The sequence below is a fragment of the Oncorhynchus gorbuscha genome, linkage group LG03, assembly GCF_021184085.1.
Source record: "Oncorhynchus gorbuscha isolate QuinsamMale2020 ecotype Even-year linkage group LG03, OgorEven_v1.0, whole genome shotgun sequence".
Classification (NCBI taxonomy): domain Eukaryota; kingdom Metazoa; phylum Chordata; class Actinopteri; order Salmoniformes; family Salmonidae; genus Oncorhynchus; species Oncorhynchus gorbuscha.
In genome coordinates, this window is record NC_060175.1 from 97,271,186 (window position 1) to 97,294,472 (window position 23,287).

General features: G+C 40.7%; 1 protein-coding gene across 1 annotated transcript in view; it reads right to left on the reverse strand.

Moving 5' to 3' along the window:
* The window catches only part of LOC124032330 (copine-9-like), a 77,711-nt gene that overhangs the window by 22,876 nt on the left and 31,548 nt on the right, over nt 1–23,287 (reverse strand). Inside the window, exons 7-9 of the mRNA XM_046344648.1 lie at nt 22,230–22,306; nt 7,718–7,781; nt 136–239 (exon numbers count right to left, since the gene is read on the reverse strand). Coding sequence (XP_046200604.1) covers nt 136–239; nt 7,718–7,781; nt 22,230–22,306 — 245 coding nt within the window. The remainder of the gene's footprint in view (nt 1–135; nt 240–7,717; nt 7,782–22,229; nt 22,307–23,287) is intronic.

Here is a 23,287-nt window from a genome sequence, read left to right on the forward strand (position 1 = left end):
ATGAGGACAAATGATACTCAGAGCTAGAACCGAACCCACAGACTACATTACATACTGTGGTAAAGCATAGGAAAGATGTAGATGAAACTAGACATTACTAGGAAACTAGGATATTTCCTCGGCAGCTACACTCACGTTCCATCCTCGTTACTTCTGTAGAAGACCAGGAAGGGGGCAGACTTCCCAAAAAAGTCTTTCTTGTCCAGCTTGTTGGCACACAGCTGCATGGTAGCAATGTCCTGGAGAAGAACATCAACAGAGAACCTTTGCATAGCATCTCACCGTAGCACACCATATACAGCCATCTGGGCACATACTGTACTTGTTGAATCAATGTTGTTTCCACGTCATTTCAATGAAATTACGTTAAACCAACGTGGAACATCAAATAAAATACAATTTGATTTGTCACATGTCCCGAAGACAACAGGTGTAGACCTTACTGTGAAAAGCTTACTTACAAGACGTTAACCAACAATGCAGTTAAGAAAATAGAGTGAAGAAAATATTTACTAAATAAACTAAAGTAAAAAGATTGTCTATAATAAAATAACAATAATGTTAATCTGTCTGTAAACAACTGTTGGAAAAATGACTTGTCAAGCACAAAGTAGATGCCCTAACCATGACAAAACTACAGTTTGTTAACAAGAAATTTGTGGAGTGGTTGAAAAACACGTTTTAATGACTCCAACCTAAGTGTATGTAAACTTCTGACTTCAACTGTACATTGAATTGACGTCTGTGCCCGTTGGGATATATCTCATGGGTCAAGTATAACCCTAAAGAATAGTCTTCTAGACAACAGCTCTAAAGTACAACAAATGTTTTGATCTTCAACATTTAAAGCTAGTCGGACAGCATAATAACCACAGGAAACACGTTTAGCTTTAATTGTGACTTCCGATCCAACCTCCACTTTAAGTGGAAATTAAAAAGCAACACCATACACTCTTAGAAAAAAATATTATTTGGGGTTCTATATAGAACCTTTTGGTTCTTTTGGTGAGATTAAAGAACCCTTTACTAAAACAGGTTTTTATATAGTATATACTGTATACATACCCAGTGAAGCCAAAGAACATTGAGGGTTCTATCCCTACACTCCCTACACTCTTAGGAAAAAAAGGTTCTATCTAGAACCTTAAAGGGTTTTTCGGCTGTCCCCATAGGAGAACCCTTTGAAGAACCCTTTCTGGTTGCAGGTACAACCCTTTTGGGTTGCATGTCGAATCATTTTTACAGAGGGATCCACATGGAAACAAAAATGGTTCTACCTGGAACCAAAAAGGGTTCTCCTATAGGGACAGCCAAAGCACCCTTCGGAACCCTTTTTTCTAAGTGTACCCCAGAGTGTAATGGGGATTTTAGAAATCAACAGCAAACGAAAGCTAACCCAGTCACATCAAACTTAAATGACAGCTAACATTCCCTTTTAATTTGTTTGACATTTATGTCCATATTAATGATGCTGCTGCATGATTTCGCCTGGTCATAAAAACGACGTCCGACACCATTAGAGTTCTATGGCAGGAGGAAGATCAAATTCAGATTTTTAAACATTGTTGCCAAGGTCTGAGATGAAAACAGCAAGGTTCATAAAAACCTGTGCTGTTGCAAATTAAAAGCGAGAAGCAGGAGAAAATAACAGTGGTTGAACCAACTTGCAAGTAGCCTATCAATAAGCACATTATTTTTCAAGGTATTAAAGTGGAACTGACAGTGTTTTATCTACTTTGCAGATATGAAACAAACAATCATAATATCAGTAAAAAATAACAAATTCCCAGTTTACGCTTCAAAACGAACTTCATAAGAAGTTAAAAATCTTATATTTGACAAAAAATGCATTGAATTGAACTTCAATTGCGCTGCTTTTGTGTGTTTGAGGGAAAGGCTACTATAATGTTGCAGTCTGGCAATCAGTTTTTAAAGCTTGACCATGAATAACCAAATGACTAAATCTGCAACAAAACACCATGCAAAGCAGAAACGTGTAGGCCAATTACAGCAACGTTTGAGTAGTAGCCTAGGCTGGCTACTCAACTACAATATATTTTGAGTGCACCGTACAGCAACGCTGAATTCAACGGCACCGGTGATCCCTACAAATCATTGGGCTAGACAATCTGGACCCCCTCTTTCTAAAATTATCTGCAGAAATTGTTGCAACCCCTATTACTAGCCTGTTCAACCTCTCTTTTCGTATCGTCTGAGATTTCCAAAGATTGGAAAGCTGCCGCGGTCATCTCCCTCTTCAAAGGGGTGACACTCTAGACCAAACTGCTACAGACCTATATCTATCCTACCCTGTATCTCTAAGGTCTTCGAAAGCCAAGTTAACAAACAGATTACCGACCATTTCGAATCCCACTTCTCCGCTATGCAATCTGGTTTCAGAGCTGGTCATGGGTGCACCTCAGCCACGCTCAAGGTTCTAAACGATATCATAACCGCCATCGATAAGAAACAATACTGTGCAGCCATATTAATTGACCTGGCCAAGGCTTTCGACTCTGTCAATCACCACATCCTTATTAGCAGACTCGACAGCCTTGGTTTCTCAAATGATTGCCTCACCTGGTTTACCAACTACTTCTCTGATCGATTTGACACTGAACTCTGAGGGCCTATGTCCGGACCTCTGGCAGTCTATGGGGGTGCCATAGGGTTCAATTCTCGGGCCAACTCTCTTCTCTGTATACATCAATGATGCCGCTCTTGCTGCTGGTGATTCTCTGATCCACCTCTACACAGACGACACCATTCTGTATACTTCTGGCCCCTCTTTGGACACTGTTAACTAGCCTCCAGACGAGCTTCAATGCCATACAACTTTCCTTCCGTGGCCTCCAACTGCTCTTAAATGCAAGTAACACTAAATGCATGCTTTTCAATCGATCACTGCCTGCACCTGCCCGCCCATCCAGCATCACTACTCCGGATGGCTCGGACTTAGAATATGTGGACAACTACAAATAGCTAGGTGTTTGGTTAGACTGTAAACTCTCCTTCCAGACTCATATTAAGCATCTCCACTTCCTTTATAGCAACAAAGCATCCTTCACTCATGCTGCCAAACATACCCTCGTAAAACTGACCATCCTACCGATCCTCAACTTCGGCGATGTCATCTACAAAATAGCCTCCAACACTCTACTCAACAAATTGGATGCAGTCTATCACAGTGCCGTCCGTTCTGTCACCAACGCCCCATACACTACCCACCACTGTGACCTGTACGCTCACGTTGGTTGGCCCTCGCTTCATACTCGTTGCAAAACCCACTGGCTACAGGTTATCTACAAGTCTCTGCTAGGTAAAGCCCCGCCTTATCTCAGCTCACTGGTCACCATAGCAGCACCCACTCGTAGCACGCGCTCCAGCAGGTATATCTCACTGGTCACCCCCAAAGCCAATTCCACTTTTGGTTGCCTTTCCTTCCAGTTCTCTGCTGCCAATGACTGTTCCAGTGATTTCCGAACTGCAACAATCACTGAAGCTGGAGACCCATATCTCCCTCACTAACTTTAAGCACCAGCTGCCAGAGCAGCTCACAGATCCCTGCACCTGTACATAGCCCATCTGGAAACAGCCCATCTATCTACCTCATCCCCATACAGTATTTATTTATTTATCTTGCTCCTTTGCACCCCAGTATCTCTATTTGCACATTCATCTTCTGCACATCTACCATTCCAGTGTTTCATTGCTATATTGTAATTACTTTGCCACCATGGCATATTTATTGCCTTAACTCCCTTATCTTACCTCATTTGCACTCACTGTATATAGACTTTGTTTTCTTTTTTCTACTGTATTATTGACTGTATGTTTTGTTTATTCCATGTGTAACTTTGTGCTGTTGTATGTGTCGAATTGCTATGCTTTATCTTGGCCAGATCGCAGTTGCAAATGAGAACTTGTTCTTAACTAGCCTACCTGTTAAATAAAGGTGAAAAAAATTTAAAAAATCCATGCAGTGCAAAACAAATGTAAACATGTTTTACGTTTAAAACAACAACCTACAGCAACATTTGTTAGTTACTAAATACTTTTTGATTAGGGTCGCACTATATTATGCACATCTGCAAGCATAGCAGCAAAGGCTGGACAAATATGACTTCTCTTCTTTTGTTTTAATATGTTAAAACGCTGAAAATAGCATCCCATAAACATCAGCTGACTTTATAAAAGGGAAATATTTTTTTCAAATAAAACAATTAACAGTTTGGGTCGCAGTTGCCCCTTTATAATGTTTTAAATAGTGTTTATCTGGCCTGCAAATTCATTGTGTTATTTCAATATGGTCTGTGCGTTGATTGAGTTTGATACCCCTTGGCTTCCATATTTGGCATGGTCGGGCAGGCAAGTTCCGTTTCAGTTGTTAAAAAGTGGGTGGGACAAGCATACATTGGCAGGCAAGCTGCAGAAGGACAAGCATACATTGGCAGGCAAGCTGCAGAAGGACAAGCAGCCTATTATTTCCTTTTGTTTCAGTGCAATTTGGATGGCAAACTAGCTTAAACATTTTGAGAGGGTTTATCTAATATTCCCTCATTAGATTTTAGCGCATCTTGCTCTGGCTAACATTAGTTGTTGATCTTGATGTGCATAGGCAACTGAGAGAGAGCCTACCTTTTCATGATTGTTTGATCAATAGGAATGTGAAGTTCCCAAATGTAATTGGACTCCTGTGGTACTTACATATTTACAGAAATCCATTCAGGTGTTGTGGCTTTTGGTGAATGTGTTGTAATGATCTGAAGTCGCGCTGTGGCTACTGCCTGGAAACACACAGTCCAGTTCAAAGTGAATGATGGCAGGCCCTACTGCCTGGAAACACAGTCCAGTTCATAGTGAATGATGGCAGGCCCTACTGCCTGGAAACACACAGTCCAGTTCAAAGTGAATGATGGCAGGCCCTACTGCCTGGAAACACACAGTCCAGTTCAAAGTGAATGATGGCAGGCCCTACTGCCTGGAAACACACAGTCCAGTTCATAGTGAATGATGGCAGGCCCTACTGCCTGGAAACACACAGTCCAGTTCAAAGTGAATGATGGCAGGGCCGTGTGTGCACATAGGCCTATTGTAGCTCTGATTGGCTATGGCGCACTGGCCCGTGTCTTGGACAAAACATACATTTTTATTAGGTTTTATTCATGGCAGTGTCTATTAATTGTCCAAACGCGCAGCAGCTTTACCATTCTAAATTGCTATAGAATCGTAACTAACTGTAACTAAATGGGCAGAATATATTGTATTGTAAAGACGTCAGCCAGTGTTGACGTGGGTGATCATTCAAACAAAGAGATGCCTCCCTGGCCACCAGTTCATATTTCTAAACTACTGTATGTTTGCATAATATAATAATACATTCTAAAAACGATGCTGATATTATTTTGTCCATTATTCAATTGTTTATTCAATTATGTTCTTAGCTCAAAGTATTACTATTTAATAGTAGTAGCCATAATTCATAAATGGCACCATGCAGGGTTCTATATGGAGTTCAGTCAAGAACCCCTAGGTATAAAAGGGATCTATATAGAATCTTTAGGGGTTCCATTTATGAAACAAGAGATGGAACCCTTATTTGTTTCTATAAGCAACCTTTTCTTCTAAGAGTGTACAGAATTAATCACATTGCATGGAGACTATTTATTTAGCTTGAGGCTCATCAATATGTATGGCTGTTTATGGTCTGTCGGTGGTGGTGTATGCGTTGATCGGTACACTGCTTTGTTTTGGGGAGTAGGACAGATCCCTGGGGAGATGCAACGGGACTGAAGCATGACGTGTGGAGCCACCGTAATGAGCAGAGGCAGAGGGGTCTGACAGCAAGAGAGGGCATCATGGGAAATCCCTTAGCAGCCAGTTTCTCACTGACAGAGTAGTGAGCTCCGCCCACGTTCCTCTACATTTCTAAACTGTCTGTCTGTCTGTCTTATAATAAGTCTGGCTGCACATCTGACTGGCTGACTAACTGCAACTTTTGAAATGATATGACTAAACTCAACAAAAACAAGAATAAACTGTATTATGAAGGCAGGAAATACCAACAATGAGCAGTGAGTCGATTATTGTTATCGATCGATAATGACAAACCTCCTGGCATTGACAACTTAGATGGAAATCTACTGAGGATGGTAGCTGACTATGGCCACTCCTATCTGTCATATCTTTAATCTAAGTCTAGTCTTTAATCTAAGTGTTAGTGCTCAGGTCTGGATGGAAGCCAAAGTCATTCCGCAACCCAAGAATTGTAAAGCAGCCTTTACTGGTTCTAACAGCCGACCTATCAGCTTGCTGCTAGCTCTTAGTAAACTGTTGGAAAAAATAGTGTTTGACCAAATACAATGCTGTTTCTCTGTAAACAAATGAACAGACTTTCAGCATATAGAAGGGCACTCAACATGTACTGCATTGACACAAATGACTGATGATTGGTTAAAATAAATGTATACTAAGAAGATTGTGGGAGCTGTACTGTTAGATTTCAGTGCAACCCTTGATATTATTGACCATAACTTATTGTTGAAAAACCTTAAGTGTTATGGCTTTCAACTTCAGCCGTGAATCCACGATATGGCAATTATCTAATAGAATATGTAGGGTTTCCTTTAATGGAAACTTCTCTAATGTTAAACATTTAAAGTCTGGTGTACTGCAGGGCAGCTCTCTAGGCCCTACTCTTTTATATTTTTACCAATGACCTGCCACTGGCATTAAACAAAACCTGTGTGTCCATGTATGCTGATGATTCAACACTATACAGGTCAGCAACCACAGATAATGAAGTCACTGAAACATGTAAGGAGTCGGAGTCAGTTTTGGAATGAGTGGCCGGTAATAAACTGGGTCCTGAAAATCTCAAAAACGAAGAGATTTGTATTTGGTACAAATCATTCCCTAAGTCCTAGACCTCAGCTGAATCTGTGAATGATATGGCTCTTGAGCAAGTTGAGGAGACTAAATTACTTGGTGTTACCTTAGATTGTAAGCTGTCATGGTAAAAAAAAAAAAAATTTTTTAACCTTTATTTATATATTTATATATATTGATTCAATGGTTGTAAAGATAGGGAGAGTGCTGCCACGATAAAGAGATGCTCTGCTTTTTTGACACCACACTCCACAAAGCAAGTCTTGCAGGCTAGTATTGATTATTGTCCAGTGATATGGTCAGAGTTGGGAATGAAGGAATCTTATTAATACTGGAGGGTTTAGACAGGGGAGTTGGGGATGGGGATAGTGTGTGTGTGTGTGTGTGTGTGTGTGTGTGTGTGTGTGTGTGTGTGTGTGTGTGTGTGTGTGTGTGTGTGTGTGTGTGTGTGTGTGTGTGTGTGTGTGTGTGTGTGTGTGTGTGTGTGTGTGTGTCGAGGGGAGCACTACAAAGGAAAATGTTCAAATGACGAAGTGAAACATTTAACAGAAGAGGGAACAGCAAGCCAATTTAGAAAATATAGAAAATATAAATAGATGGGATAAAAAAAATATATAAAAAAATAAGAGTTTGCCACCCTCCTGAAAATCAACTACAGTATGTGAATGGCAAAGAGATACAGAAGAAGAAGTATCTTAGACATTATGGATCCATATAATGCTTCTTGAGGTGGGGTTTACTGGCACGCTTCTCCACAACAATGGCTGAAACATTGGCTGACTCGTGTCCTCCGGCTCAGAGGGGAATAGGTGACATGTCAGATACTGACCCTACAGTTACTGAGCTCCTCCGCCGTGAAGATAATGGCCCCTAACTTCTTCCCAGGAATCCCACTGTAAAAGAGAGAAAGAAAAGGAGAGGGAGAGAGAGAGTGATGGAAACAGAGAGAGAGAGAGACAGAAAGAGATGTTTAAATATGAATGACATTACCATACATAGTCATATAGTCACAGGCATAACTTTCCGTTATTTTTTAGATTACTTCCCCTTATGTGGCATTAGAAGAAGACAAATATTTATATTACCATTTGATCAACATCTACTGCCGGTAAATCAATGTTAGAGTTTACATAGCCGGCCATAAATGGATGTTTCATTGTATTTTATGGGTTGGTTATGGTAGGCTATGGTAGGCTTATTCTAACCCATTGCTTTGTGCTACAGATAATAATATGTTTAGGCTATATCTTTACATAAAATAAAATAAAGATTTTCACTCATTCCCAATGCATTTAATAACCCTCGATCTTCAAGAATAGGACTTAGAAAAATTGAAATATATACTGAACAAAAATATAAATGCAACATGGAATAATTTCAAAGATTTTATTGAGGTACAGTTCATATAAGGAAATTAAATAAACTCATTAGGCCCTAATCTATGGATTTCACGACTGGGAAAACAGATATGCATCTGTTGGTCACAGATACAGTAACTTTAAAAAAAGGTAGGGGCGTGGATCCGAAAACCAGTCAGTATCTGGTGTGACCACCACTTGTCTCATGCAGCATGACACATCCCCTTTGCAAAGAGCTAATCAGGATGTTGAAAGTGGCCTGTGGAATGTTGTCCCACTCCTCTCCAATGTCTGTGCGAAGTTGCAGGATATTGGCGAGAACTGGAAAACGCTGATGGGTGGCCAGTCCTCTTCTGGCTGTGTCGGGTGGAGATTATAACCGTGGCAAAAGGTGTTTAAAATGTTCATAGATGACCAGCAGGGTCAAATCATAATAATCACAGTGGTTGTAGAGGGTGCACAAGGTGAGCATCTCAGGAGTAAATGTCAGTTGGCTTTTCATAGCCGAGAATTCAGAGTTGGAGACAGCAGGAGCGGGAGAGAGAGAGAGAGAGAGTCAAAAACAGCAGGTCTGGGGCATTTTATTTCAGGTCATGAAACATAGGACTAACACTAACATGGTGTTTATATTTTCGTTCAGCATAGATTAGCCAAATTGTTTTACCTGAGCATAGCCCAAAAACGGAAAACATATTAGCCTACGCTGTTGTTTATCATTCTGTGGTCACGGAGCATTGATTGGGCTCATAGGTTGAGTTGGAAAATAAATGCTGTTCTCATGGAATGGCATGCTTTGAGCACTATACTGTGCTATTTGCATGTGAAAATGAATGCCATTTGCTGCATTTACTATAGGCCAATTGTTTAAGTTTTTGTTGGTGACAGTTTAATATCTCAATAATTTGCAGCTGTTTTAAGTCTATCAAAAGTGCCTATGGATGATGTTGTTTATCAATCAGTATGAATTAGATTGAGCGATAAAAGCCCGACTCGTGGTCTTATTAAACGAAACTATTTGTTGACAGTATGGAGCATAAATACCACAGGGGAGTTTAGAAGGAACTCCTTCAGACTTTAATTCCAGACGCTGGGATGAAAAGTCTGACTGCATTCAACCCATACTGCATAGCACATTCACACAGCTGTATTTTCTTTTTTGTTCTGCTTTAATGAAGTTGCCATCACATCAAGGTTAATGCTTTGTTTTTTACTTCCATTCAACTCAGTGGATTCACCAAGTGAATGAGAGCGAGGATAATGAAAGCCAGAGCAGATGAGGAGAGAAGTGTAAGAATGGGATGAAGCGTGAAAGCGTGTGAGAGAAGATAAGAGAGAGGCTATGCGACAGTTGGGGCTTGCAAGGTCAACCCTGCAAGCTGGTCAATTACTGTGCAGTGAAGGTGGACTGCTGAATAAACCTGGGTCACTCTGGGCTAGCTGCATCTCACTCCACAGCTCTCCACTCCTCTCCTCCAGTCATTAGTAGGGACCTCTGACTTTCTCATCAAATGGATTTTGAGAAGGATGAGAGGAATTAAGGAAATGCTATTGAGACTCTCCCCTGGTGCAGCTCATCCTCTCACCACATCTCTGTCTAATCTAACCATGTACAATCTCAGAGAATCCTCACTGAGTTAAAGAGGTGACAGTGCAATACTATTCCAGTCTGTAATTCTGACCGAGAATGGACACCCCTCATTATAATTACTATGTTTTAACTGAGGTGTTATACAGAGCCTTCAGAATGTATTCACACCTCTTTTTCTTTTTTCCAAATGTTGTGTTACAGCCTGAATTTCAAATGTATAAAATTTAAATTTTGTGTCACTGATCTACACACAATACCCCAAAATGTCAAAGTGGAAATTTGTTAGCATTTTTTATGAATAAAAAATACAAGGCTGAAATATCTTGAGTCAATAAGTATTCAACCCCTTTATTATGGCAAACATAAATAAGTTCAACAGTAACAATGTGTTTGACAAATCGCATGGACTCATTCAGTGTTCAACAACAGTGGTTAATATGATTTTAGAATGACTACCCCATCTTTGTACCCCACAGATGCAATTATCTGTAAGGTCCCTCAATCGAGTAGTGAATTTCAAGCAGATTCAAAATATTCAAAAACATGCATCCTGTTTGCAACAAGGCACTTAAAGGAATACTGCAAAAAATGTGTCAAAGAAATTAACTTCTTGTCCTGAATACAAAGTGTTATGTTTGGGGCAAATCCAAAACAACACCAATTGTTTTCAAGCATGGTGGTGGCTGCATCATGTATGGGTATGCTTGTCATTGGCAAGGATGAGGGAGTTTTGTAGGACAAAATTAAATGGAATATAGCTATAAACATAGCAGCAGCGGTGTGTGGGTATTATCAGTGGGGAAGTCAAGCCAGAAAAAAAAGCCATATTACAACCTATGTGATAATTGCATCGTTTGCTCTATAACCTGTTAGTTCATATGCCTTGCGACTGTGATATATAGGCCTAAACCAGAGAACAACCTCTGTCCAGTGAAGTCCACAAAGCATATTGCATGTAACAAACAGTTACATGACCTACAGCATGGTCAAGCAAGTTAATTTTTTTGATTTTTTGGACTAATTATCAATTATGATTTAGAACCAGCGAGAGTTACCACAAGTCACAAAGACAACAGGCTCTGCCTCCACTATTTCAACATCATTTCAACATCATCAAATCACCTCTGCTTAGTCTAATTCAGCGACAACTAAGACACCAAAAACAATTTAGTCCAACCAACGTAAGCTAAATATGATTTGGCTGTCCATGGTTCTGATTTCACTGTGTCTGTCTTTGTGTGTCTTTGTGTGTCTGTGTGCGTTCGTGCAAGTACTACAGAAAACATATTGACTCACCCTACTTGTAGGGAAATGCCAATGCCATCCTCCTCTCCTTCATGTTGACGAAACAATCTATGTTTTTGTTGTAATAGGCTACCTGGCTAAAATAATCACAGTTCAGCTCAACGCAGATTGGCTATTATTTAATTTTAAAAATGTATCAAGGCCAAATGCTTGCTGGCTGGCTCCCCTTGCATTCAATAAGACGGTCGGCAACAATGTCATACTCTTTTTGACCAGACAGCATAAGATAGTCTCTGTATGTGTAACTCATCTAGGCCTGAGGGGCGCTGTTTCACTCTCTCTGGTGAGCTACATTCAACCTCTGGCGAATTGCAGGAAAATTATAAAACACAGAGAGAGTAATGAAATTATGTATTTTTCATTTTTTGGAACATATTTTGGGGAAGCCTGGCTTCCCTAGGCATCCACGAATACACACCACAAGCAAAATCTTAGAGGAAGCCTGGTTCAGTCTGCTTTCCAAAAGACACTGGGAGACAAAATGTACCTTTCAGCAGGATAATAAACCCCAAAACACAAGGCCAAATCTATACTGGAGTTGCTTACCAAGATGATATTGAATGTTCCTGAGTGGCCTGGTTACAGTTTGACTTAAATCCACTTGAAAATCTATGGCAAGACTTGCAAATGGCTGTCTAGCAATGAATAGCAATCAACATGACAGAGTTTGAAGAATTTAAAAAAGAAAAAATGGGAAAATATTGTACAATCCAGGTGTAAAAAATATATTTCTGTATTTAATTTACAATGTATTTGTAAACATGTGTGTAGATGGGTGAGCAAAAATGTCTATTTAATCCATTTAGAACTCTAACAAAACAAAATGTAGAATAAGTCAAGAGGTATACATAATTTCTGAAGGCACTGTATAACACATGGTGAGTAATGGCAGTAAATTGTGGAGGAAATAGAACAGTTAGTGAAAAACAGAGCGTTCTGTCTCCACCATCCTGATGGTATCTGGATATGGAGAGGAAATAACAAATGACCATAAGTTTCCTTGGTAACGGAAGTCATAGCAGCAGCAGCAGCAGAAAACAGGACACATCGTCTAACTATGTCATAGCAGACAACAGAGCCCCGGGGCAGAAATCCTGTTAGCTAAAGGCCCACCATGTCTCAATGTGATTAGACCTGGGAGAGAATGTCCTTCAGAAACATAATCTCCTCCCTGTCACTCCCATCCCCAGTCTGAAGGCAAATGGAATTGCAAGAGTAGCAACAGGTAGGCAACCTATTATTACGGAAGACAAGAAAGGACATATGAATAAATAAATACAAATGCATCGTTATGTCGAGATCACGACTTACAGTATTTCTCATGATCACTACATAAACAATAGTTGTTTGGTCGAAAGTACAATCCATTCATTTGTTCAGATGCATGATAACCACATCATCAAATGAGCCATGTGATCGCAATGCCGTCGTGGGGCATTTAAGCCCTGAACGATGCCTGACAGGCAGTTATGTCTCCCAGACTGTGTGCCGCCCCAAAGAACACAGCCAATCGCATGCAAGGAAAAACACAGCTAACTTGGCTAGTTTTATGAGCTAGCTAGCAAGCTACACTATTCAAATTTTGTGGATTTGGCTATTTCAGCCACACCCATTGCTGACAGGTGTATGCAATTGAGCACACAGCCATGCAATCTTCATTGACAAACATTGGCAGTAGAATGACGTCACTGAAGAGCTCAGTGACTTTCAACATGGAATCTTCATAGGATGCCACCTTTCCAACAAGTCAGTTCGTCAAATTTCTGTCCTGCAAGAGCTGCCCCGGTCAACTGTAAGTGCTGGTATTATGAAGTGGAAACGTCTAGGAACAACAACGGCTCAGCCGCAAAGTGGTAAGACACACAAGCTCTCAGAACGGGACCGCCGAATGCTTAAGCGCGTAGAGAGTAAAAATGGTCTGTCCTCGGTTGCAAAACTCACTACTGAGTTCCAAACTGTCTCTGGAAGCAGCGTCAGCACAAAAACTGTTCACCGGGAGCTTCGTGAAATGGGTTTCCATGGCCAAGCAGCCACAAACAAGCCTAGGATCACCATGCGCAATGCCAAGAATCGGCTGGAGTGGTGTAAAGCTCGCCACCATTGGACTCTGGAGAAGTGGAAACACGGTCTCAGGAGTGATGAATCACGCTTCGCCATCTGGCAGTCCAACGGATGAATCTGGGTTCAGCAGATGCCAGGACAACGCTATTTGCCCGAATGCATAGTGCCAACTGTAAAGTTTGGTGGATGAGGCTGGGGCTGTTTTTCATGGGCTAAGTATCATGGGCTAAAGACAATGGAAGTAGCAAACTTTGTGGAAATTAATATTTGTGTCATTCTCAACTTTTGGCCACGACTGTACAATAAGGCCATGACAACAAAAAGACAACAGTCACACAGTGGCAGAGTAAATTGAACTTTCTTTCATAAAAGAAAACTGAGAACAACATCTGTCCAGTGAAGTCCAAGAAGCAAATATTGTAAGTAAAATAAGAAATGTTGACTTGCGCTACTTGTAGACTAGTTGAACACCAATGCCATCCTCCTCTTTCATTTTGGCATAACAGTCCATGGCTCTGTCATACAGTACTAGGCTACATATTGTAGAATAACCTACAGGCATAATCATAATCTACAAACAACAAATAATCTACAGGCATAATCTCCAAACAACGAACACAATTTAATTTTATCCAGTGGTGTAAAGTACTTAAGTATAAATACTTTAAAGTACTACTTAAGTAATTATTTGGTGTATATGTACTGTTTACATTTTTTGTACAACTTTTACTTTTACTCAACTACATTCCTAAAGAAAATAATGTACTTTTTACTACATACATTTTTCTTGACACCCAAAAGTACTTAGCAGGACAGAAAAATGGTCCAATTCACATACTTATCAAGAGAACATCCCTGGTCATCCCTACTGACTCTGATCTGCAGGACTCAGTAAAGATACACGCTTTGTTTGTAAATGTAATCTGAGTGTTGGAGTGTGCCCCTGGCTATCCTTAAATACTTTTTTTTAAAGAGTTGTACTTTTAATACTTAAGTATATTTGAAACCAAATACTTATACTCAAGTAGTATTTTACTGTGTGATTTTCACTTTTACTCGAGTCATTTTCTGTTAAGGAATCTTTACATTTACTCAAGTATGACACTAGGTACTTTTTACACCACTGATTTTTATTAATGGCAGATTGAATGCACAGAGATACCATGATGACTATAGTTGTACATCAGTAGTTTTCCTCTCATCACTCACTGACAGTCACTCAATTAGCCCATATCAGTAAAAACATTTTAGATTGGTAAATGAGTTTAGTTAGTCTAGCCAGCTATTTAAACGTGTTGTAATCTTGGCTGAATTACTGACCGGACACCCAGGGTATGTGTCCAGGGGCCCTGACCTCTAGGGGGACCCCATTGATTTTGTTAGTCACACTTACTCAGATATTATATTAACATGGCATAAGTCAAGGAAAATGTGTACAATTGTATTAAATGAGCTTTAACACTGCAAAAAGTATACCCACCCCATGGCAAAACGTGTAGAATAGCAGCAAATTAGCTGTTAAACTGCAACCCCAAAACAGTTCTGTAAAGCAAACTCTTGTTTTTATGATAATGCTCTTCTAGTGTAAGAGCTGTTTGAAAAGGCTGCCTGAAATTTAAACCTGTTTGGTGGGATGGAGTGTTGGCCTGCCTTGTGACATCACCAGGCAGTAAATTAGTCAATAGACCAATAAGAAAAAGAGTTCTAAACCTCTCTTCCAATAACAACTAGTTTTCAGACCACTCCCAGACAGTCTTAGGAACATTTAAATGATTTGATATTGAGATAAAAACAGCTGAATCTGACCTTAATTACAATACTTTTTCTGCTAACCGATCCCTCTGCACAATTTAAAGTATAGTTTTTTTTATGTCCAATGTTGAGTTAATGTGAGTAAATGTGTAGTGGCTAATTGTATAGCTAATAGGCTATGTGTTTATAGATTGGTTGCTGTAGCTTCATTCACCTCAGTCAATGTAATAATGTCTGAGGTCAGTTTTGCTTGTCTTTTCTGTTCTCCAATTACAATTTTAGAGTTTTTAAATAGTATAGAAATGCCCGTAAATGAGCGTTAAATTTCTTATAACATCACTGACTGCCTGCAAGGAGCTTTTTCTATGAAACAATCCTGACTTTTCAGCCTCTGAGGCTGCTACTGAATCTGATCCAGGTCTGAGGCTAAAACTGAATCTTATCAGCCTGTCAGGAATGGAGCTCACCCACTCTGTAAATATTATCCATAAAACAAAGTGTCCCATACAATTATATACTGTATTTATCATTTATGCAAGATAACAAACAGCATAACCAACAAGCTAGCTAGCTAACAAGACTACCTAGCTAGCTCACTTGCTCACAAGACCAGCCAAGTTAGCTGCGTTGTGGCTTTGCATGTCATTGGCTGTGGTCTTGGGGGTGGCACACAGCCTGGGAGACAGAACTGCCTGTCAGGCATCGTTTAGGGCTTAAATGCCCCACGAGGGCTTAGCTCTCCCAAGAGCTCTTAGCTCAAGGTAAATGACATTTAACTTGCTTACATTCTAACTTATTAACAGATAATGAGCTCCAAACACAAATGAATGAATTGTCAGCATGAAATGTACCATCCCTTAGTGTAACAATCAATAAAAACGTGGGAGCCGATCCATCGTGGGCTCTGCCACCTCAGCCATACTGTCTATCTGCCGTCAATACGTACACTCCTATTTATAGAGTTTATTTTGTGATCTCGACAAAACATATTTTGTTATGTCGTGATCATGAGGTAAAAAGTTGTGATCGACATAACGAGGGAATTCTTTTTTTTATTCATATGTCCTCTCAGGGCTTCTGTATACTCTTAAGCTGATCCCATAGATATCTATTTCTGAGCTGTTTCTATTGCAACGTATTGTCTACACTGTACTACGCAGATCAAAGTCCAAAACATGTATTTGTATTAACAATACACTTACAATTATGGCAAAACAAAACCCTGTGTATTTTGAATTGCATTCCACAAGAAGTAGAGAATGACAGATGTGGACGCATTACAAAGGTAGCCATTAAAAGATGAAAGAACACCTAGTTCATTATGAATGTATTTGCCTGCCTTGTTCCATCTTTGCAGCTGGCCTTACCCAAAGGAGTCGAATACAAACTTTAGGATGTGTGAGCCCGTCTAGAGTCAACAGTCCTCAATATTTCAGGACCATGCCCCAGATTCAGACGGTGGGATGAAGCAGAATACTGGCACATCTTTATGAGACTGCTCTTTTCTCTGCCAACTGAATCAGAGATGGTCCCTGCATTCTGTGGCTGACAAGGAGACAGTGGGATGTCTGACGCACTTAGGGAGAACAGTTCCCTAACTTCCATGTACATGACACATTAACAACTGAGGAATGATTTATGAGAAATGTCAATCCAACTTTACCTAGCACTATTGTACGGTCTGCATTTATAGACTGGACTTACGGTCCTGAAAAGTCTGGAACATAAATATTGAAAATGAAATCCCCAAAAATGTCCAAAGTAATTAGACAAAGATGAGCTGTAGTTCAAGTACGTCACAAAGATGAGCTGTAGTTAAAGTACGTCACAAAGATGAGCTGTAGTTAAAGTACGCCACAAAGATGAGCTGTAGTTAAAGTACGCCACAAAGATGAGCTGTAGTGAAAGTACGCCACAAAGATGAGCTGTAGTGAAAGTACGCCACAAAGATGAGCTGTAGTGAAAGAGCTGTAGTGAAAGTACGCCACAAAGATGAGCTGTAGTGAAAGTACGTCACAAAGATGAGCTGTAGTGAAAGTACGTCACAAAGATGAGCTGTAGTGAAAGTACGTCACAAAGATGAGCTGTAGTGAAAGTACGTCACAAAGATGAGCTGTAGTGAAAGTACGCCACAAAGATGAGCTGTAGTGAAAGTACGCCACAAAGATGAGCTGTAGTGAAAGTACGCCACAAAGATGAGCTGTAGTGAAAGTACGTCACAAAGATGAGCTGTAGTGAAAGTACGCCACAAAGATGAGCTGTAGTGAAAGTACGCCACAAAGATGAGCTGTAGTGAAAGTACGCCACAAAGATGAGCTGTAGTTAAAGTACGCCACAAAGATGAGCTGTAGTGAAAAGATGAGCTGTAGTGAAAGTACACAAAGATGAGCTGTAGTGAAAGTACGCCACAAAGATGAGCTGTAGTGAAAGTACGCCACAAAGATGAGCTGTAGTGAAAGTAGTACGCCACAAAGATGAGCTGTAGTGAGCTGTAGAAAGTACGATGAGCTGTAGTGAAAGTACAAAAGATGAGCTGTAGTGAAAAGATGAGCTGTAGTTAAAGTACGCCACAAAGATGAGCTGTAGTGAAAGTACGCCACAAAGATGAGCTGTAGTGAAAGTACGCCACAAAGATGAGCTGTAGTGAAAGTACGCCACAAAGATGAGCTGTAGTGAAAGTACGCCACAAAGATGAGCTGTAGTGAAAGTACGCCACAAAGATGAGCTGTAGTGAAAAGTACGCCACAAAGATGAGCTGTAGTGAAAGTACGCCACAAAGATGAGCTGTAGTGAAAGTACGCCACAAAGATGAGCTGTAGTTAAAGTACGCCACAAAGATGAGCTGTAGTTAAAGTACGCCACAAAGATGAGCTGTAGTTAAAGTACGCCACAAAGATGAGCTGTAGTTAAAGTACGCCACAAAGATGAGCTGTAGTGAAAGTACGCCACAAAGATGAGCTGTAGTGAAAGTACGCCACAAAGATGAGCTGTAGTGAAAGTACGCCACAAAGATGAGCTGTAGTGAAAGTACGTCACAAAGATGAGCTGTAGTTAAAGTACGCCACAAAGATGAGCTGTAGTGAAAGTACGCCACAAAGATGAGCTGTAGTGAAAGTACGCCACAAAGATGAGCTGTAGTGAAAGTACGTCACAAAGATGAGCTGTAGACATAGTAACTTGGCTGGCATGACTCAGCATGTTTGTGCATGAGACAGACAGGTGGTGTCCTCTTAGTAACAAGTGGTGTCCCTTATCATCCAATACCTCCTATCCCCTCCACACTTCCAATACCCCCTCCACATTTCCAATACCCGCTATCCCCTCCACACTTCCAATACCCCCTATACCCCCTCCACACTTCCAATACCCTCTATACCCCTTCCACTATGCGTGATTATCTGTAATCATTGTAGTATCCACATTCATGTGTTCAGAAACATATTATATTCTTATTTACAATAACAGTGACTCCAAAATGGCGCAATAGAATATTTATCATTAATTTCTATTGGGCACAAAATAATCTGAAACACAATGAAAACAAACTGCAAATGCAACCAACAAGTTTGTAGAGACACAAGCAAAATACTAAACTTTTGACTACATTAATACAAATAAGTGAATTTGTCCAAATACTTATGACACCTTCACCTTCACACCTTCACTAGATACATAAGTGCTAAACGGTAAAACATATATGTAGGAAAATACCCTCAAATAAAAAAAGGTGACATTCTGTACTGTTGCCTAATATGAAAACATTTTAATAATCTCAAAATCCCAAAAGCTGAAGTTTAGAGGCAAATTATACATTTTAGTTTCACTGTCCAAATGAATACATAGGGGAGTGTTATTCTTGGTGTAAAGTGTAAAATATATAAATAATAATCCACAGCGATACCTCAATCACAGTGGTCAGGTCTGCACCTACATGATTATGGTTATTGGTTATCACTGCATTGTCGGAACTAGAAGCACAAGCATTTCGCTACCCTCGCATTAACATCTGCTAACCATGTGTATGTGACAAATAACATTTGATTTGATTTGATGATTAGGATATTATTATTTAGCTACATATGGACTGCATTATATCCACTAATCTAATGCGTCTGCATTGGCATGCAATTATCTCCACAATTGTGTGTGCGAGAGCGAGTGATCACCTGGATGCAAACTCACAGCAGGTGTGAAGCATGGGGTATGCTCTCCACACCACATTTTACAAATAAAAATACAACCAGTTTGCATTGACCTGTAAAGCACTTATCTTCTAAAATGGGAAAATGAGGTGTATTTGCCCAATCATCCTTTTAGGGAAGCTAACAGTCACCCTCGGTTACCATAGAAACCAACAGGTAAGTGGTAGAGAAGTGCTTCTTCCTCCACAGCGTGCTACCCCGTTCTAAAAACAGTGACCTACAAAAATACGCCCACTGCCGCGCAGAGGCCATGGCCAGGCTCTTCGGCTCTCCTCCTCCTCTCACAGAGGGGAGTGTGTGGCATAAAGTCAACACTGAGAGGATGTGTGTTTGAGGCTGTTTTAACAGAAATGTAAAACACATACAGGACACACACACACACACAGAGATGGCTGTGTAGGAATCCCTTATTTAAGACAGACAGACATGTTTTTTGTTTACTACTTTCAGCTACATCTGGTCTCCCAACCAGGGACCAACCAGAACCAACCCTGTTTAACTTCAGACGTAAACCAGCAGTGGGATGCAGGGTGCTATTCTGCTGGAAAAGAAACTTAATACAAAAAGTATATTACAAAACCATATTCATTCCACAGTGGGCCTAGAGGCTTCAATTAAGACCTAGACAACCAGCTGAGGAGAGTTCCTTAATAATTGGTGACCTAAATGCATAAATCAAGTACAAGGTAACGATCACCTGTGGAAGTTTCCCATTTAAAGGTTTTTCACATGTGAAAATGCAATGCCATTTCCACATTTGCAGTTCTTACACGTGAATCTGCAAATTTGACTTTCACATGTGAACTATAAATTTAAAATCAGCAGTGTGTATTCATTGTGCAAAAGGAAGCCAGAGTTCCCCAAATATTTTACCAATAATAATGATCAAATAGTTTAATTCGTCTCTCTCTGTGTTTTCATAATTTTCTGTCAATTCACAAGTGGCTGAATCTCACCGGAGAAATAATCAGAGCTCAGTACGCGTTGCCCATGTATCAGAGCTGTCTCAGTACGTGTTGCCCATGTATCAGAGCTGTCTCAGTACGTGTTGCCCATGTATCAGAGCTGTCTCAGTACGCGTTGCCCATGTATCAGAGCTGTCTCAGTACGCGTTGCCCATGTATCAGAGCTGCCTCATGTATCAGAGCTGCCTCAGTACGTGCTGCCCATGTATCAGAGCTGCCTCAGTACGTGCTGCCCATGCCAGAGCTGCCTCAGTATGTATCAAAGCTGCCTCAGCTGCCCATGTCAGAGCTGCCTCACGTGCCCATGCAGAGCTGCATGTATCAGAGCTGCCTCAGTACGTGCTGCCCATGTATCAGAGCTGCCTCAGTACGTGCTGCCCATGTATCAGAGCTGTCTCAGTACGTGCTGCCCATTTATTGGAACATGTCTGGACCAAAAGAGTATGATGTTTTTCCTGGAGAGAAGTTGCTTCTTTACTGCACTGCCCTTCTTGAAACCAGGCCATCCTCCAAAAGTCTATGCCTCACTGTGCATGCAGATGCACTCACACTTACCTGCTGCCATTCCTGAGCAAGCTCTGTACTGGTGGTGCCCAGATCTCACAACTGAATCAACTTTAGGACACTGTCCTGGCACTTTCTGGACTTTCTTGGGCGCCCTGAAGCCTTCTTCACAACAATTGAACTGCTCTCCTTGAAGTTCTTGAGGAGCCAATAAATGGTTGATTTAGGTGAAATCTTACTGGCAGCAATATCCTTGCCTGTGAAGCCCTTTTTGTGTAAAGTAATGATGACAGCACGTGTTTCCTTGCAGGTAACCATGGTTGACAAAGGAAGAACAATGATTTCAAGCACCACCCTTCTTTTGAAGCTTCCAGTCTGTTATTCAAACTCAAGCAGCATGACAGAGTGATCTCCAGCCTTGTCCTCGTCAACACTCACACCTGTGTTAAAGAGAGAATCACTGAGATGATGTCAGCTGGTCCTTTTGTGGCAGGGCTGAAATGCAGTTTAAATCTTTTTTGGGGATTCAGTTCATTTGCATGGCAAAGAGGGACTTAGAGGGGCAATTAATTGCAATCCATCTGATCACTCTTCATAACATTCTGGAGTATATGTAAATTGCAATCATACAAACTGGGGCAACAGACTGAAAATTAATATTTGTGTCATTCTCATAACTTTTGGCCACGGTGGTGTATGAAATACCAGGTTATAGAGCAAACAACACAATTATCACAACACAGGTTGTAATATGGCTTTTTTTTAAAACTGGTTTGGCTGGTCTTCCTCAGTGATTTTATCTACGCACCGCTACTGAATTGGACATATGTGTAAAAAAAATTCACGTGCTAAATTTAAACTCAACATGTGAAAACAGTGGTTTGTGTTTTTTTGATCAGCTTGAAACAAATACATGGAGAATTGGGTCAAGACGGCCAGAGAGACCTTTCATTGTGATGGAGTAAAGTCAATGACTAAGAGGTCTGTTCCTGATGAAGAAAACATGATTGGTATTTACACATGTTGTGTATGTGTCTCTCCAAATGCCTCCAAAAATACAGAACATCTACATGACTACACAGACAAAGAGCTGAGAAACGCTCAGTCTGAAAGAAATTTGCACTGAACAACTTAGCTTCTACTCTGCAATTACCATTTTTCCATCTGATTAACTCATAAAATAAATGCACTCTGCACAAACGGCACCTTATTGTTGATTGCTGAAAGCATTAGAAAATGCCAAATTACCCTATCAAGAAGTTGATTACAAGATGATTTGATGTTGAGCACGGGGGGAACATTGGGAATCCACGCTTCTGTCTCTAAGTGATGTAATGGGCTTGGATTGATGTGCATATTCAAATCTCAACGCTGTTTCATTTACAGTTAATCTAAATCGCTGTGCTCCATTTCCAATCCACAAACAGATAGTCCTCCTCAAGACCGAGCTCCTTTTACCATTCACATGACCCATCACATACAGCCAGCCAGAGAGGTACCATGGCACTAGATTGAGAGTCAACTATGGGTCAGAATCATTCCAGAGTTGTCCCTTCATTAGGCCTGTAATGGTGTGATGGATAATGGGGGAGAGGGTTTGACTTACGATAAGCTGTTCTCCAGCCGCCCGCCAGTGGATCCAATGATCTCCCCCAGAGTGCAGAAGGTCTGACCCAGGAAGTCCTGGTGGAGAGAGCCTGGGGTCAGTCTTATGACCCATCTGATCAGGTTTGGGGTCAAATCCATTTAAATTCATGAAGTAAACCAAATTCCAATTCCAAATGGTCCTAATTGAAAAGCATTGAAGAGAATTGGAATTCGAGGTAGAATTTCAGTGTTCTTCCTGAGTGGAAATGGAATTGACCCCAACCCTGTTTCAAACAGCAAGCTAGTTCACAGTACCACAGTACGTGCAGTGCTTTCAGATGGTGGTGAGTAAGATGTAATACAGCTAGGACATCCCACATGCCAGGTTGAAACCTAAGTTATTCAAAGTGGTTGAAGACATTGGGAGCCATTGTGACAATGAAAACTATTCATTTTATAATCTGGACATACGGTACGTTATCAAAAAGGCTAAAATAACCAGATCACTTATTTCTTTTAAACCAAATCTCAATTTTTTATGTAAATGTCATCTTATAGAAGTGTCCAGACACTTTTTTCTCGATTTCACTTAGTTGTGAGAAACGTACCTGAAATATACTTCCTCAGGCTCATTCTGCAGTATCGGGGCAATGATAAAATATTAGCAAATGTTCCAAAAACATTAAAATAATTTATACTCTCAGTATAGTGAGCTCTCCAGGAACAGGGTAGGAGTGAACCTACAGGACGGTAGCTCTCCAGGAACAGGGTTGGAGTGAAAACCTACAGGACGGTAGCTCTCCAGGAACAGGGTAGGAGTGAACCTACAGCATGGTAGCTTTCCAGGAACAGGGTAGGAGTGAACCTACAGGACGGTAGCTCTCCAGGAAGAGGGTTGGAGTGAAAACCTACAGGACGGTAGCTCTCCAGGAACAGGGTTGGAGTGAAAACCATCAGGACGGTAGCTCTCCAGGAACAGGATAGGAGTGAACCTACAGCATGGTAGCTCTCCAGGAACAGGGTAGCAGGGAACCTACAGGACTGTAGCTCTCCAGGAACAGGGTAGGAGTGAACCTA